Genomic DNA, 16,670 nt, shown 5'->3' on the forward strand with positions numbered 1-16,670 from the left:
ATTAGGAGGAACCCAGGGCCAACCGCACTGCTCAGCTGGCTGAGTTAGACTACTTGTTTGAAGAACTCTGGATCCAAAAAAATTAAGTAAGGTCTGATGTTTGTGCAACCGATGACCAGCAAGCTCACAACACAACACAACACAACTCCATTCATAATGCATTCTCTGTAAGGGCTAATTTAAAATAACATTAAGAATCAATTGGCCAAAAGGTTGTTGGTTCCTACTTTGGTAAATCAAAGTAGAAATCAACAAATGTTTTTGAGTAGATCAGACTTTTAAATTTTATTTTACTCGTACTCGTCATCTTCCGCTTTATTCGGGACCGGGTCGCGGGCGCAGCAGACTCAGCAGAGACGCCCAGACGTCCCTCTCCCAGACACCTCCTCCAGCTCCTCCGGGGGGAGCCCAAGGCGTTCCCAGGCCAGCCGACAGACATAGTCCCTCCAGCGTGTCCTGGGCCGTCCCCTGGGCCTCCTCCCGGTGGGACGTGCCTGGAACACCTCCCGAGGAAGGCGTCTAGGAGGCATCCGGTGTTGGAATTATGATTATCGATTAATTAATATTTATCAAAAATTATAATTAACAATTATAATTTGACAAAATTAATTTATTCATTAAGAAAATCCTCATTTATGAATCGAAGACCAGGGATGTCTTCTGGTGTTGTAACTGTGGCTCAACGCCTTTGATAATTACAACCGTTAAATACTCAGTAATAATTGATAACTATTACCAGAGATGTCACTGTTTAATCAATCGTTTCTGCCGAAACGTGTGGAACTTTTAACCTTATTTTGACTGACGAATCACTCTTGCACAAAATAAACACCCACAACTTCTCTTTATCTATGTGAATATTTATTAAATCACAGCCTAATACAATCCACTCTTCCGATTTAATAATCTTCACCTACTCAAACATGCAAAGTTCTACACAAAAAGGGGTAAAATATCTAACTAAACAAAATAAAGCAAAACAGCAGTGAGAGCATATGGAATCAACTAGCAGTTATGGCCAAAGTGATAATATGACAAGGGAATATGGTGTTGAACGAAGCTTCGGGAGCGCAGCCCGCCAATGTAGCTCAGTGAAATGCACAGTCATAAAACATCCCCCAACTTTGGGCGGGGATGAGCACACAAAGAGTTATAAAACTTTTGGCGGCAAGCTAGTAAGCAGTAAAGTTGAAGACAAAGAAAATGGTGAATTTCCCCATTATTATAACAGTTCAGTTTCACAGCGCACCTGCGCGCAGGTGTTTGCAGACACACTTGCGAGACACAGCGGTCTCCGAAAGTACCAGCAAGTTTCAAAACAATGGCATGCACATACAATTCAGAACACATTAGACGCTAAATGGCGACTCTAATCTCACTAAAATTTCCTACTCTATCCTGCCCACACTATCTTTAATAACGAAATAAAGGAAAAAAAAAAAAAAGATAGGTTTTACTTTGTTGGAGTCTTCCTTCTGAGCAGAGGGAGAAAGGAGGACAGGGAAAGTTGGAAGTTAATGTGCGTCCACAGTTAACTTCAGGAAGAGCGGTCGATCTTCGTCCTTTGTCCTCCTCGCGCTCCATTCTTCCCTCACTCGTGAACAAGACCCCGAGATACTTAAACTCCTCCACTTGAGGCAGGAACTCCCCTCCAACCTGAAGAGGACAAGCCACCCTTTTCCCGTCGAGAACCATGGCCTCGGACTTGGAGGAGCTGATTTTCATCCCTGCCGCTTCACACTCGGCTGCGAACCGCCCCAGTGTTTGCTGTAGGTCTTGGCTAGAGGGGGCCAGCAGGACCACATCATCTGCAAAAACAAGAGACGAAATCCTCTGGTCCCGAAACCAGACCCCCTCCGGCCCTTGGCTGTGCCTAGAAGTCCTGTCCAAAAAAGTTATGAACAGGACCGGTGACAAAGGGCAGCCCTGCCAGAGCCCAACACGCACCGGGAACAGGTCCGACTTAGTGCCGGCGATGTGAACCAAACTCCTGCACCACTTGTACAGAGACTGGATGGACCCCAGTAAAGGGCCCTCGATTCCATACTCCTGGAGCACCCCATACAGGGCATCACGAGGGACACAGTCGAATGCTTTCTCCAGGTCCACAAAACACATGTGTACCGGTTGGGCAAACTCCCATGAACCCTCGAGTACCCTGTAGAGGGTATAGAGCTGGTCCAGTGCCCCACGGACGAAAACCATACTGCTCCTCCTGAAGCCGAGGTTCGACTATCGGCCGGACTCTCCTCTCCAATACCCTGGCGTAGGCCTTACCAGGGAGGCTGAGGAGTGTGATCCCCCTGTAGTTGGAACACACCCTCCGGTCACCCTTCTTATGAAGGGGGACCACCACACCAGTCTGCCAATCCAGAGGCACTGTCCCCGACCGTCACGCAATGTTGAAGAGGCGTGTCAACCATGACAGCCCCACAACATCCAAAGACTTGAGGTACTCAGGGTGGATCTCATCCACCCCCGAAGCCTTGCCACCGCAGAGCTTTTTAACCATCTCGGTGACTTCAGCCTGGGTGATGAAAGAGTCCAACCCCGAGTCCCCAGCCTCTGTTTCCACCACAGAATGCGTGATGGCAGGATTGAGGAGATCCTCGAAGTACTCCTTCCACCGCCCAATAATGTCCCCAGTCGAGGTCAGCAGCTCCCCACCCCCAATGTAAACAGTCTTGGCGAAGCACTGCTTCCCCCTCCTGAAGCGCCGGACGGTTTGCCAGAATCGCTTCGAGGCCAACCGGTAGTCCTTCTCCATGGCCTCACCGAACTCCTCCCAGGTCCGGGTTTTTGCCTCTGCCACCGCCCGGGCCGCGGCATGCTTGGCCCCACTGTACCCGTCAGCCGCTTCAGGAGTCCCACAAGCAAACCACAGCCGATAGGACTCCTTCTTCAGCTTGACAGCGTCCCTTACTCCCGGCGTCCACCACCGGGTTCGGGGATTACCGCCGCGACAGGCACCGCGGACCTTACGGCCGCAGCTACGGGTGGCAGCATCGACAATAAATGCAGAGAACATGGTCCACTCGGACTCTATGTCTCCAACATCCCTCGGAATCTGGTCAAAGCTCTCACGGAGGTGAGAGCTTTTTTATTTTAATAAAATATTATTTTTATTTTTTTATCTTATTTGCATTGTGAACTGATTGCTTAAAAACATACAAAGTGATGTTCTTAATTAATTTTAAAATTAATTTGGCCTCATTCCACATGCCTCAAGACAAACCTTGGTCCTTAAACATAAATATCCACATTGAAATGTGATGTCATTGCATAATTTTATTGGATTCAGCTTTATTCTTTGTTCCAGTTTCTTTAATTCTTCCTTAGTAGTTTAGTTGAATGTTATCAGTCTAGCTAAAAAGTTTGTTAATTGAAGCATGTTAACCTGAAGCTGAATTATTTTTGTAATTAAATTCTGGAAAGTTGTTTTTTCTACAAGTGATATTTCCCCAAGTTGTTTCCTAAGTTTTACTTAGAAATTGTTCTTGATCAACATTAAACTGATAGAAGATTTTTAACTAGATCCAAATGTTCAAACCAGTCCTGTTTTCATTTTAGTTTTCCCTTAGATATTATATAATTTTATTGTCCTGTATGTTGATCCAACTTTGATGTAATGTCCTTAAAACAAGTCAAAACGAGGCTCAGTATTGTGTGTGGCCTCCACGTTCCTGTATGACCTCCTTACAACGCCTGGGCATGTTCCTGATGAGATGGCGGATGGTCTCCTGAGGGATCTCCTCCCAGACCTGGACTAAAGCATCTGCCAACTCCTGGACAGTCTGTGGTGCAACGTGACGTTGGTGGATGGAGCGAGACATGACGTCTCAGATGTGCTCAATCGGATTCAGGTCTGGGGAACGGGCGGGCCAGTCCATAGCTTCGATGTCTTCATCTTGCAGGAACTGCTGACACACTCCAGTCACATGAGGTCTAGCATTGTCCTGCAATAGGAGGAACCCAGGGCCAACCGCACCCGCATATGGTCTCAAGGGGTCTGAGGATCTCATCTCGGTACCTAATGGCAGACAGGCTACCTCTGGCGAGCACATGGAGGGCCGTGCAGCCCTCCAAAGAAATGCCACCCCACACCATTACTGACCCACTGCCTAACCGGTCATTCTGAAGGATGTTGCAGGCAGCAGATCTCTCTCCACGGTGTCTCCACTCTGCCATGGCTGTCACATGTGCTCAGTGTGAACCTGCTTTCATCTGTGAAGAGCACAGGGCACCAGTGGCGAATTTGCCGATCCTGGTGTTCTCTGGCAAATGCCAAGCGTCCTGCACAGTGTTGGGCTGTGAGCACAACCCCCATTTGTGGACATCGGGCCCTCATACCATCCTCATGGAGTCGGTTTCTAACTGTTTGTGCAGACACATGCACATTTGTGGCCTGCTAAAGGTCATTTTGCAGGGCTCTGGCAGTGCTCCTCCTGTTCCTCCTTGCACAAAGGTGGAGGTAGCGGTCCTGCTGCTGGGTTGTTGTTCTCCTACGGCCTCCTCCACGTCTCCTGGTGTACTGGCCTGTCTCCTGGTAGCGCCTCCAGGCTCTGGATACTACGCTGACAGACACAACAAACCTTCTTGCTACAGCTCACATTGATGTGCCATCCTGGATGAGCTGCACTACCTGAGTCACTTGTGTGGGTTGTAGAGTCCGTCTCATGCTACCACGAGTGTGAAAGCACCACCAACATTCAAAGGTGACCAAAACATCAGCCAGAAAGCATCGGTACTGAGAACTGGTCTGTGGTCCCCACCTGCAGAACCACTCCTTTATTGAGTGTGTTTTGCTAATTGCCAAAGATTTCCCCCTGCTGTCTATTCCATTTGCACAACATGTGAAATTGATGGTCAATCAGTGTTGCTTCCTAAGTGGACAGTTTGATTTCACAGAAATTTGATTTACTTGGATTTATATTGTGTTATTTAAGTGTTCCCTTTATTTTTTTGAGCAGTGTATTTCACATAACAGCAATAAAAGACAAGCACCAATGAAAAATTATTTTAAATTCAGAAAAAGTTTTAAGGTTACAAGGACCAAACACATCTTAGAGCAGGGGTGGGCAACTCCAGTCCTCGAGGGCCGGTGTCCTGCAACCTTTTGATGTGTCTTGGTCCAACACATCTGACAAAAATGGCTGGATTACCTCCTCAGTATGCAGTCAAGTCAGATGTTGAACTTCAGTCAAGATTGTTATGAGGCATCAGTGTTTCATACAGGAAGTCATAATTTCAGAACAGATGGAGCAGCTTTATGGCCTCCTTCTGTAAAATATTTAGGGATGTTTTTTGACCTATATAAATTCTTAAGTTTGCAGAACGTCAAAAGAATCAGAAGAATCCGAATCAGCTGTATTCACCAAGTTTGTGCGCATGAAAAGGAATTTGGCTTTGGTTCCACTTTGCTCTCAATGAAGACACTGTGCTCCCATTAATGTCATCTTGCCACTGTTTTCAAGAAAAGTAACGAGAAAAAAACAATGCAGAATTTTCCATGGTCAGGAAAAACTCCTTTACAACATTCAGCCCAGTCTTCCACCAAGTCAACCATAAACATTGAAAGTGCAAATACAATGTCCTTCATAAGTCTATCTATCTATCTATCTATCTATCTATCTATCTATCTATCTATCTATCTATCTATCTATCTATCTAATGAATGACGAAGTGAGGCCTCGTCACTGATGTCAAGATGCACTAATGTTGCTTCTGGGTCTATTTTTGCTGCACTGAAAAGTACATACAAAAAGCTGTTTTTATGACTTCATTGAATGGAGAACTGCTTTCTAAATCAACCTGGTTCCATTAAATAGACCATCTATCCATCATGCAGAAAACAAAAACACTTGCGTTTTCATTTATTTTAATTACAAAAAGAATTATAGTTTCACAACTGCCTGCACAAAATTTAAAATCTGTCGTCATTTTAATAAATACAAAGTGCACACCTCTTTGAGATTACTTTCAATACAAATTATGTGACTACAGTTGATACTTAAGTCCTGCTACTAAAAAAAATATATCTTCTGGACAGTAGATGGTTAACAAATATATTAACAAGGGAAACAATTTCACCGATGGAATTTAAAAAAAATCTGGAACCTAATTAGCCGATTTTCAAAAGCGAAACAAAACAAAAAATGGTCACAAAAGGTTAACATAATCATGGAGATGATATTCCAAAAAGGTGATTTAAGGAAACTTTAAAAACGCACAGAAAGTAAAGCATTTGGCATGTTTTGCATTCAGGCATATATGATGCCTTTTGTTAGACACCAACCTCAGAACTGTTTAGTTTATAAACAGTTTTTTAAGACTAAGTGGTTCAATTCAGCAGCAGTATTTTTATTACATAAACTTTTAGTGAATAAAGTATTAAGAGAGCAGATTTTTCACTAGTTTAACATAATCTCTGTAATTGGCCTGTGTTACAAAGCAGCTTCCAATGCAAACATTCCAAATCAGTGCAGAGTTTAATGATGCCCAGAGAAGTAAAACAGGAAACAAGAAGTGGACATGGGCATCCTGTCAAAGCTGTAAATTGCTATTGGCTAATCAGACAAGCTGCTTGAATGGTCCTGAGTGCAGAGGCTGATTTCCAGAGGGGGAGTTTCAAGATTTCTGGGGGTAATCCTCTTCTGCTGACGACACTTTTACATGCAGGAGTTTTGAAGCAACAGGGCTGTGATGCTCACTAAAGAGAAAAGGAACAAAGAAAAGTAATCAAGTATCTTCTAGATAAAGTAGTACACCTGCACAGTAGACCTATAACTTAGGAAAACAATGTTCTGAATGAGTGAAGAAGTCTTCCAACAGGATAGGTGGCTGCCTAGGTTGATATGAAAGAGAGAAAGAAAAGCGGAGCTGAAAGTTAAAAAGATATCCAAACAGCCACAACATTAAAACCTCAATGAAAGCAAATGCTGATGAACTTTTTAAAATACATTTTTCTAATAGATCTTACTTTCTCACCCATAGCACAGCCTTTTAATATTCTGTGATGGCAGTGCAGTAGAAATTTGTCAAAAACGTCTAACCAGAGCTAACAGAGCGAGTATCTATAGGTGTCCTAACTCCATAACCAACAGTTATATAAAGCTTGCCCAACTAAGACCACAGTACTATAGGCACACCTGAGTTATAATATGATCGCAACGTTGACTTATTTCAGTCATTTAGTATAAAAAGTGAAACCCATTATGTGGATCAATTACATGAAGAGTGATGTGTTCCAATTTTGGTCAGTGTTTTGATTGTGGCGTACAGTTAATGAAAATATGTATGTAATATGTAATATATTACATAAAACTCATAAAAACACGTCAGCCTCATGAAAAGCATATCTGTTGACAATACAGTATATACACTCAATAAATGGTTGGGCCTCATGTTGCATGAACTTCTGCATCAAAGCAGAGTGGCATGAAAGTGATCAGTCTGTGGAACTGCTGAGGTGTTTAGGAAACCTAGGTTGCTATAATAGTGGCAGAGGGAAGCATGAAGTGCTCTAAAATTTACAAATACTAGTCCAATACTTTTTTGTTGCTTAGTCCAGGTAAGCGTTCTGATGCTGCTAGTTCACAAGTGGCGTAAAACAAGTTGTAGACATTTCCTGAATACGTATGTGTGTGGTGGACGTGTATACAGACGTATCCAGCTGCAGTTTACACCTCGCCAATCTCCATAAAACTATTGAGGGGATTTGCCTCACAATAATTTTAAGGCTGTTTTTTATCCCTGTAGCTGGTGCACCATTTTCTACAACAGCTTTTCCTTCCACTTGACTTTCCACTTGCCTTGATACACTAAACAGCCAGCTTCTTTAGTAATGAAATTTTGTAGCTCACCCTCTTTGTGGAGCATGTCGGTGACTGCCTGCTGGGCACCTGTTACTGCAGTTCTCCCCAGGATTGTGTAGACCATAATGTTTCAGTAATAAAATCCTTCTTTATTGATCTCGCACAACATTATACTTTTCTGAGAGACTTATAGTTTTCATTAGCTGGAAGATATAATCAAAAAAATCTAAACTAATCCAAATTAAAGTTAGGAGTACATCACGGTGTGGAATGAATCTTGATAATATGCGTTACGTTTTGAACCGATGTGGCTGATCTGTGCATTTACAAGACATTTGGTAGCAATAAAAGTTCTGCCAACAATGACATTGTGTTCTTTTTCATCATATCATCATGTATTTATTTAACACAAGTGTTCTTGGATAGTCATCTCCTTACCGAGAGTGCTATATCCTCGTCATCTTTTGCAGCCTCTTTGACAGTACTGCTTCCCCGAGCGCTGTAACCCATCCATGTGTGGTCAATACTGGTTATATGTATATATATATATATATATATTTATGACAAAGTAGACCAAGTAGCAAGAGTTTAGCCTGCTGAGACCTCATGCAGCAGGCCTGTAACCTGAGGTCCAAACAGGGTAAACAGGTGTTACACCCACCACACACACTGTACTGCTCATCTAAAAACAATACCCCACAAACAATTGCCAACAATGCCGCCAACAACACACCCACAAAAACAACAATCACAGCTGTGTTACTTTTACATGAGGTTGAAAAGTATAACAAGTTTATTCATCCTAGCAGGACCAAATCAATCTCTGCAACTTTGTCCACAAAACATGGCTGTAACACAGCTGGAGAGTGTTGAGGCCTAGTTAAAGTTCAATTATGTCACACTAAATCATGTGAAAGTTTGACGTTTGACACACCCAAAACATAAAGATCCAATTGTTGTATTTGAATAAATAAAAAAAACCCATCTGCAGTAAGGAAGTGAACACTAGATGTATTTACTGACAACGTGAAGCATTACACAGGTTATAACAGAAATGATGGCCTCCACAAGCAAATCCAACTAACAACCACCTGAAGTAGCTAAAAATCACTGTTCAGCTGAAAACTGATGATTTATAAAAACTCTTATCAAGTTAACTTTTAAAAATAACTGAGGTGGCTCTGTGACGTACAATCTTTTAAAATTACTTAAGGAGTGTGTGAATGTAAAAATATGGACACACACACAAGTTTCTATGCTAAAAATGTTTTGGCAATAATAATCACTTAGAGGATTAAGGCTAATAAATACTGCAGTTATGTGTTGTTGGTAATATGAAGGCTAATATTTTCTGAATCAAATGACATTTTATTTATGTCTTTCAATTTATAATTTATACATATAATTTAAGACAAAGCGTCAGCATGAATTAGTCACTGGTAGGTTAATTAGTTGAAGTTTGAACATAACAGAATTTGATGGTTTTATAAAAACTGTGTAAACCCTACAGGTACCTTTCAGCATTCCACCTCCTCCTGTCCTGCTGTCCTATAATTATCTAAATAAATGTGCATCTCCATATATTGGAGTATCACCAAAAGTTGAAGTGAAACTTTTCTATAGATTCATTAAACACAGAGTGATATACTTAAAGCATTCTCAGAAAATTGCAATATTGCATAAAACTAATTTTAAAATGATTTTTAAAACAGAAATATTATGGCCATAGGATAGGTTATACCATTAGGGGTGAGATTTCTGACTGGACTGTTGTCCAGTAGGCAGTCAGACACACTCCACAAGGAAGGTAAGCCACATACGGTCATTGCTAAGAAAGCTGGATGTTCTAAGTGCTGGAACATAAGAATGGAAAGTTGAGTGGAAGAAAAAGTCTTAACCACAGTCTTGCCCATTCAAGAATTTGGTTGAGATGTTAAGAGGGCATGAACTACACAGATGCCTCCAGGACATGGGTTACAACTGCAGCATTCCATGTGTTAAGCCACTCTTAAGCCAAAGATATCATCAGAAGGGTCTAACGTGTCTAGTCGAAAAATGACAGGACTTCTCAGTGGTCCAAAGCATTTCTTTCAAAGGAAAGAAAATTTTGCATTTATTAAAAAAAATCAAGCTCCCTACGTCTACAGGAAGAGTGGAGAGATCAGAATCCGACCTGCTTAAGGTCCAGTGTGAAGTTTTCACAATCAGTGAATTTTGGGAACCATGTCTGCTGGTGTTAGTCCACTAAAGTCCAGGTACCAAGTCCAAAGTTTGTGAGGTCAAATCATGACATTTTAGAGCTCTTCCTGTACGCATCAACTGATGAGCTTTATAGAAAAGCTGATTTAATTTTCCTGCAGGACTTGGCAGAATGACCTGTTTTTATTTGATTCATAACATTTATCAAATTACAACATATAAATGCTCTGACCTCTTTAGATGTGTCTATGTATCTGTAGAGACATCTTAGGAAAAGCTCATGGGATGGGCACTGCCTTTCAAGAGTAGTACTTACAGTAAATCCAGAATAGAGTATTTTTGTATCGCCTTATTTTGACCTTTATTGGTTGTAATCCTTGCTGCCAAACGGTGGCGCTAACATGCTACATTGTCAGTTATAAGGAACTTAAAACTGTTCCGGCTGTTTCAGAGTCTTCAAGCACTTTAGCACCGTGATTATTCAGTAAAATCTGTGTTTTGAACTCAGAAACCAATGTTTTAATCAAAAGATGTCCATCAAGGTTCTGTTTAAAACAACTTTTAAAATAAAAACAGAAGAGATCCATAGCATAAAATATCAGGAAATGGTTGTTAAGTACTTAATGCTGCATTTCCACATAAGCAGTTACTGGTTTTATTTGTTTGACGGCAGAAGCTATAAGCCAATGATGGACATCATCTCTAAGATAATGGCTTCGCTAGTGGCAGCGCTGGTAACTTCTGATCATCTGAAGCTGCACATGTGAACAATGTGGGGAAGTAGGTGGAGGGAAATTTTGATGTAATTTCCTCTTGAAATGCCCATCCCTACTTCAAAGTGCAAAAACCTTCAACATGCAACAGAGAGAAAGCTCAGACAGGAAGCAAAGGCCCATAATCACACAGTTAATGGCCAGGCTGAGGACAGAAAAAAAGAGAGACAAGGAGCCCATAATACAAAAAAAGGCGATGTCAAGAGTTAGTTGCCATAGACAAAAAAAAACGTACCGTTTCTTTCGATAGATGAAGACTGCGATGATGATGATGAAGAAAATTATGATAACTATTTTGATGAGAAAAACATTGAGATGTTTGAAGATGATAATGTTTGAGTATGAGTTTCAAACGTATAACAATATCCTGATATATAATCCCCTGTCACTCCGGGGGGAAAAGTTTTTTCGTAGAACGTTAAATAGAAAGCTCTACTTGAAAAATTTGAAATAAATTCCAAACTGCCGGTTGAAAAACAAAAAATGGTCTTCATCACTTCGAAAAGCAAACACTTAACATGATCTCTTAAAATGATTTGAGTGAAAATGGGACTGAATAAAAAAAATTTTTCAAAAAAATAGAAAAATCAGGTCAAAGCTGAATGCTTTATTGTGAACATGATCAAACTCAGCTGCAATATCTCAGAAAGACATGAAATGTGTGTTCAAGTCTGAGAAGTTTGGAGAGGTTCAAAAAACAGAACATATTCCCATAAAAAGAATAAATATCATTACAGCATTTAGTTAAAAGGTTTGGTGTACCACCAATTTAGTTATATTTGACTCCTGAATAGTGTATGATAATAGGAGTTTTGGGGATGGATGTACAGCTGCTGTGTAAACAAATAAAGCAAAGAAAATCCACACTAAAGAGTTAGGAGATTAAAATGTTAGACTCAGTGTTAAATGAGTTCAACAAGAATACTGATCAGAAAACATTTTCTGATTTGGGAGATGTCATAATTCAAAAAACAAAACAATCTCAGTAACAGGACTCATTCATTAATTATAGGTTCTTCTGTTTGAGCCTTAAAGAAAATTTCAATTATCTGTCTCTTATTGTCACATTGTTCTTCTGAGGTCACACTCATTTTGATTAGACTTCATATCATCTCTTTTTACTGTAAACACAATGCTCAATGATGAGGCTAACTTACCAATCAGAACAATAATCCCTGGTGAAAGCCCATTCCCGTTGTCTATGAAAGGCAAGACATAAGAACAGAGTCAAGAGAGAAAAGACCAATCAATATTTCCTTTTTCATTTTTGATCTTAGGTATAGTTATAGTTAGTACTATATTTAACTGTGTGTTCTCTAAGAATATGTGCGACCAAAGTCAAATTCCTTGCTTATGTGCAGAAACCTGGCCAAAGAAGCTGATTCTGATTGTCAAAGCATCTCTAGTTCTGGAGATGTTCTGACCCAGTCATCGCAATATGGCCCTTGTCATACTGGTTTAAATCCTCAAGCCCATTTTTTCAGCTTCTAACATGTCAACTTTAAGGACAACATTCACTTGCTGCCTATTACTGTTTAACCCAACCCACTAATAGGTGCCATGATGATGAGATAGAGTCATTTACTTCACCTGTCAGTGGTCATAATGGTGCACCTTATCAGTGTCATTGGTTTTTTTTACCCTTCAATTAGAGCAGCTACATTGCAGCTCCCACATTCACATCTCTCTCGTCTATATCAAATCTCAAAATAAGAGGTTGGGGTTTTTCACAAGGAACTTTTAAACGTTAAGTTCTGTACCTGGGGTAGGAGTAGCAGTAGCAGTAGTCGTAGTTGTAGTAGTAGGAGGAGGAGGAGTAGCAGGAGGAGGAGTAGTAGTAGTAGGAGGAGTAGTAGTAGGCATAGTTGGCTCAGGGTCTTCTACAAAAACAAGGGCATCAATGTCAGTGTACACATAATTGCTGGCACTTCAAAAAATAAAACAATCTAGGCTTAATAGCCTGGAGTTCAACATTTGAAGCACCGACTAACCTAGCTTAAAACAAAAAACAACTCACAAAAGGTCTGAAATTCTCTTACCAAGTTCTTTCAAATAGGAAAAAGTACTTCATGCAACAATCATACAATTCAGTAAAATTATCAAACCGACTCATCTTTGCCTAAATCAAACTTCAAATAAAGCTGTCAAAACTCATCTGTTCTGCTCTCCTGTTGACAGCAAATTTTAATCCATAAATATAAATTACCCAAGAAATAGAAGTTTTATATTTTCTACAAATATATGATTTTGAGCAGTTTTTCTTTAAACAACTGGCTCACCCAAAGCTCTAAAAATATCTGTACTTAATTATTACTAGTAACAAATATTTAACAAACTTTAAAAATAGAATTCTGCTATATTTCTGTAATTCTTTTCTTTCAGTTTTATATCAATGAGCCTGAATTTCTAAATACAATTATCACCAAAAATATTTTAAGTTTAAGGAATGACTTTTAGAATCTCTATTCAGATTCTAATAAGCATTATTTTATTAACCTTTTTTATGTACCCAAGTATTTTTAATGCTTGACTTACTTGTGCATTTTGGTAAGGGCGATGACCACTGACTGTTTAACAAGCACATCAGAGTAGAGGTTCCTTCAATCACATATCCAGGTTTACAGGAATATTTCACTGAAGCCCCGTATCTGTGTGGAGGCCGGGAGCCTTCAACAAATTCAGCATTTTCAATCACAGGATCTTTACATTCAACCCCTAAAGCAAATAGAAAGAAAAATATTATGGTAACTACAGTAATCAGTCATAATGATGGTATCAAATGTGAGAGTAAAAACAGGACAGCACTAACAGACACAGGTTGGAGGGGCAGGGTGGAATGTCCCATCTTCAGAGCAAGTTAATTCTCCTGATCCATTAAGTGTCACGTCTTTGTTGCAGGAGTACCGCACAACGTCTCTGTAACTATAGAACTCATTTTCTGAACTAAATGTGCCGTTTACAATTCCTGCTGGTGTAACACACTGAACCGCTGCAAAAACAAAAATACGTTTTCTTTAGACTCAAAACATATTTCAGCTCATTTTCATTTCTAATACGATGAGAAAAACACAAAGATCACTGACCTTCACAAACTATTAATCTGCCTATCCATCCATCGACGTCGCATCTGATTACTACTGACTGCCCAACTGAGATGTAACTAATTAGTTAGGGGGAAAGGAAAAGCAAATAAATGAATTTGCTAAATTAAAGTTACCAAAACTCACAGAGAAGCACATAGAATGAACAGTCACTTTGATCTCACACCAAAACCATTCTTTAACCTCTCAGGTTTTAAAGGCATACATGTACATTGTCAGATTTCAGAGAAAAATACATGTTTTACAGAGTATTTATTTAACAAAAACATTAAATGCTGCCAATTACTTACCACCATCAAGCGGATTGAGCATCAGCTCAGTCGCTACACTTAATTCATCAACATTAGATGTTTTGACTGGAGATTTTTCTATAGCATTTAGGTGCATGTTAACACAATGACAAGGAGGAAAGATTTAAGCTATCATCTTAGTGGAGTTTAAAATCCATGACTGCGCAGTAAAACAGATTATCAGCAAATAGAAAACACCTAAAACATGTTAAGGTCAGACTGTACAAGCCTCAGAGCTCCTTCTCAGACTCCGATTCTTTGATGGTATAGTTATAAAGAAAAAAACTCTGAGGCAAAGTATTTTTGTAGGGATAAGACTTAAGAGCAATGGATGGCTTATTATCCTTTGTGCCATAATTGTTTAAAGAATACACAACATATCCAGACAAACAGAGCACATGAAATAACGAGGCCAGCAGTAAGAGCCTGATAGTTTGAACTTGTTTTACAGTCACCAATCTTTTACACTTTACAGTCATTGAATTCAAACTTGTATACTAAGATATTTAAAAGATGAAATGTAGGACATTCTGTCTGACAGCTCAAGCTTAGAGGTATTCACTTAGAGCACAGAGCCTGATGTTGGCTCAAGGACCGACCTCCGACACAGCAAAAACTCAACAAGAAAGCAGCAGAAAAGTTAAAGAATCAAAGTGCTGCAATGACAAAGTCCAGACCACAACAGACTACTATACTGTGGCAAGACTATAAGAGATCTGAGCAAAAGCAATTATATCCTAATGTAAAATGAAAATTGCAAACTGAAGCAACCTTGTAGGACAGAAGTAAGTAAAACTTGCAACACAATCACTTAAAACTGAAACGATCATACAATGACAATGACTGAAAGGGTTATACGAGAGATTATTCTACAGAATGGTGAATCATGGATGTTTTTTCAGACTGGTTCGTTTTACATTTCGTTTAGAAACATGTATAGTAAAATTTTACTGCTTACAGATACAACAGGTACATTTTCTTAGCTGACTTTCAGAACAAAACAAGTTATAACTTTGCTACTAACCCTTGGTTACAAATGACCACAGCTGTATCACCAAACTCAGTCCCGTTCCTATACTCAATATAACCATTATTCACATCTTCAAGAGCGCCACAGTTCTTCCCTGGAACAAGAAAACTCAGGCAATTACACTCTTAAACTGCAACATTTTAAGAAAAATATTTAAAATGAATAAAGTAGTAAGTAGAACAAATCAGCACTTTTATGTTGGTCCAATATAATTTACTCAAGTGTTTGACTTTTGAGAATATGTCAATTTAAAATGGTCACTAAAATAGTTGTGATACTGCATGCTGTAGAATTGCAAGGCGTAATTAGACAATAATATTCACTCTCGCATCTCAGCTGCACAGGACTCCACACGCCAGCACTGCATGTGATCTTAGAAGATCCTCCAGCAGATGTGTAGCCGGGATTACAGGCAAAAGAAACAACGGCTCCATTTACAAATGTGTCCTGGTTAATGAAATCGTCCTTCAAACTCATGTTGGCTTCACCGACGGGTTTAGAACATGATTGAGCTGGAAAACATTTTTATAAATGGTGAAATTAGTAGAGAAAATGGACGTCAGGATTGAAAGCACTTTAATTACTGACAGGTTGCGCATGCTCAGTGTACCCGTTTGAACTCACCTTCAGCAGTGATGGCAAAGCCAAGAACGCTCAGTAGAAAAAGGGCAGTAATACCCATGGCAGGATCTGTTACAGTAACCCAATGACAACAGGCTCTTTCTGGAAAAAGAAACAAGCAAAGTAAACTGGAAAGAGGTCTAACTAAAAACGATTAGACAGCGTGGCTTGGAGGTACAACAACAACATTATTTGCAATTAGTTTCTGTCCATTTTTAAAAACTCTTATCTGTAACCTTAATTACTCTTTTATAGATTAAATCAAACAGATAAGTTTAATTACAATAGATTCGGACTTACCAAAATTAAACACCTCGCTGGCAAACACGAGTCAGTAATTCTGATGGCAACTTCCTGTTGGTGTTGGTGTCTGTGTTACCATGTGAGAAATGTAGGATTATCGTACTAGATACATAAAATTATCGTATTTTGAGGGAAATTACCGTACACTCGTCATAATCAAAATAACAAGTCTGTTGATGTGTTGAATAGCGTCTAACAAGCACTCACAGCTTTGTGGCGTCAGTACGGAATAGATTTATCAACAGGTGCAGCCCCACAGTGCTGTGCTCTGCTTCTTCTTTTTCCTCAATAATGGGCGGGCCGTTGTTCTGAGGCCAACGCATCACGTCACACGTAGGTCACATTTAGAAAAGCACGATTGGCTGGAATTTCCAGTATTTGTTTCCAGTATGAGGGCCACTAAAAAAAAAAAAAATTATTTAATCTCAGAATTCTGACTTTTTTCTCAGAATTGAATATAGGGTTATTAGCTGCTGATTGCTGGAATTATCCAAAAAAGTGTTGGTTGTGTTTTATTTTATTGTTCTTTGTGTTGAATG

General features: G+C 39.8%; 1 protein-coding gene and 1 long non-coding RNA gene across 2 annotated transcripts; both read right to left on the reverse strand.

Moving 5' to 3' along the window:
• Window positions 1-5,861: 5,861 nt before the first annotated feature.
• LOC124871423 lies at window positions 5,862-12,608 on the reverse strand. The gene is made up of 3 exons (XR_007039018.1): window positions 12,547-12,608; window positions 11,944-11,985; window positions 5,862-6,709 (listed from the first exon to the last, which is right to left on the reverse strand). It is a non-coding gene; the product is annotated as an uncharacterized LOC124871423 (long non-coding RNA).
• Window positions 12,609-12,610: 2 nt separating this feature from the next.
• Window positions 12,611-16,430, reverse strand: LOC124869078 (membrane cofactor protein-like; the record flags this gene model as incomplete). The annotated part of the gene is made up of 9 exons (XM_047366808.1): window positions 16,339-16,430; window positions 16,129-16,198; window positions 15,832-15,930; window positions 15,531-15,719; window positions 15,202-15,301; window positions 13,870-13,946; window positions 13,596-13,775; window positions 13,322-13,501; window positions 12,611-12,666 (listed from the first exon to the last, which is right to left on the reverse strand). Coding segments are annotated over exons 3-9 (840 nt in total), but the record flags the coding sequence as incomplete, so codon positions are not given.
• Between the last annotated feature and the right edge of the window lie 240 nt (window positions 16,431-16,670).

Source organism: Girardinichthys multiradiatus, chromosome 1 (assembly GCF_021462225.1).
Source record: "Girardinichthys multiradiatus isolate DD_20200921_A chromosome 1, DD_fGirMul_XY1, whole genome shotgun sequence".
NCBI classification, from domain to species: Eukaryota; Metazoa; Chordata; class Actinopteri; order Cyprinodontiformes; family Goodeidae; genus Girardinichthys; species Girardinichthys multiradiatus.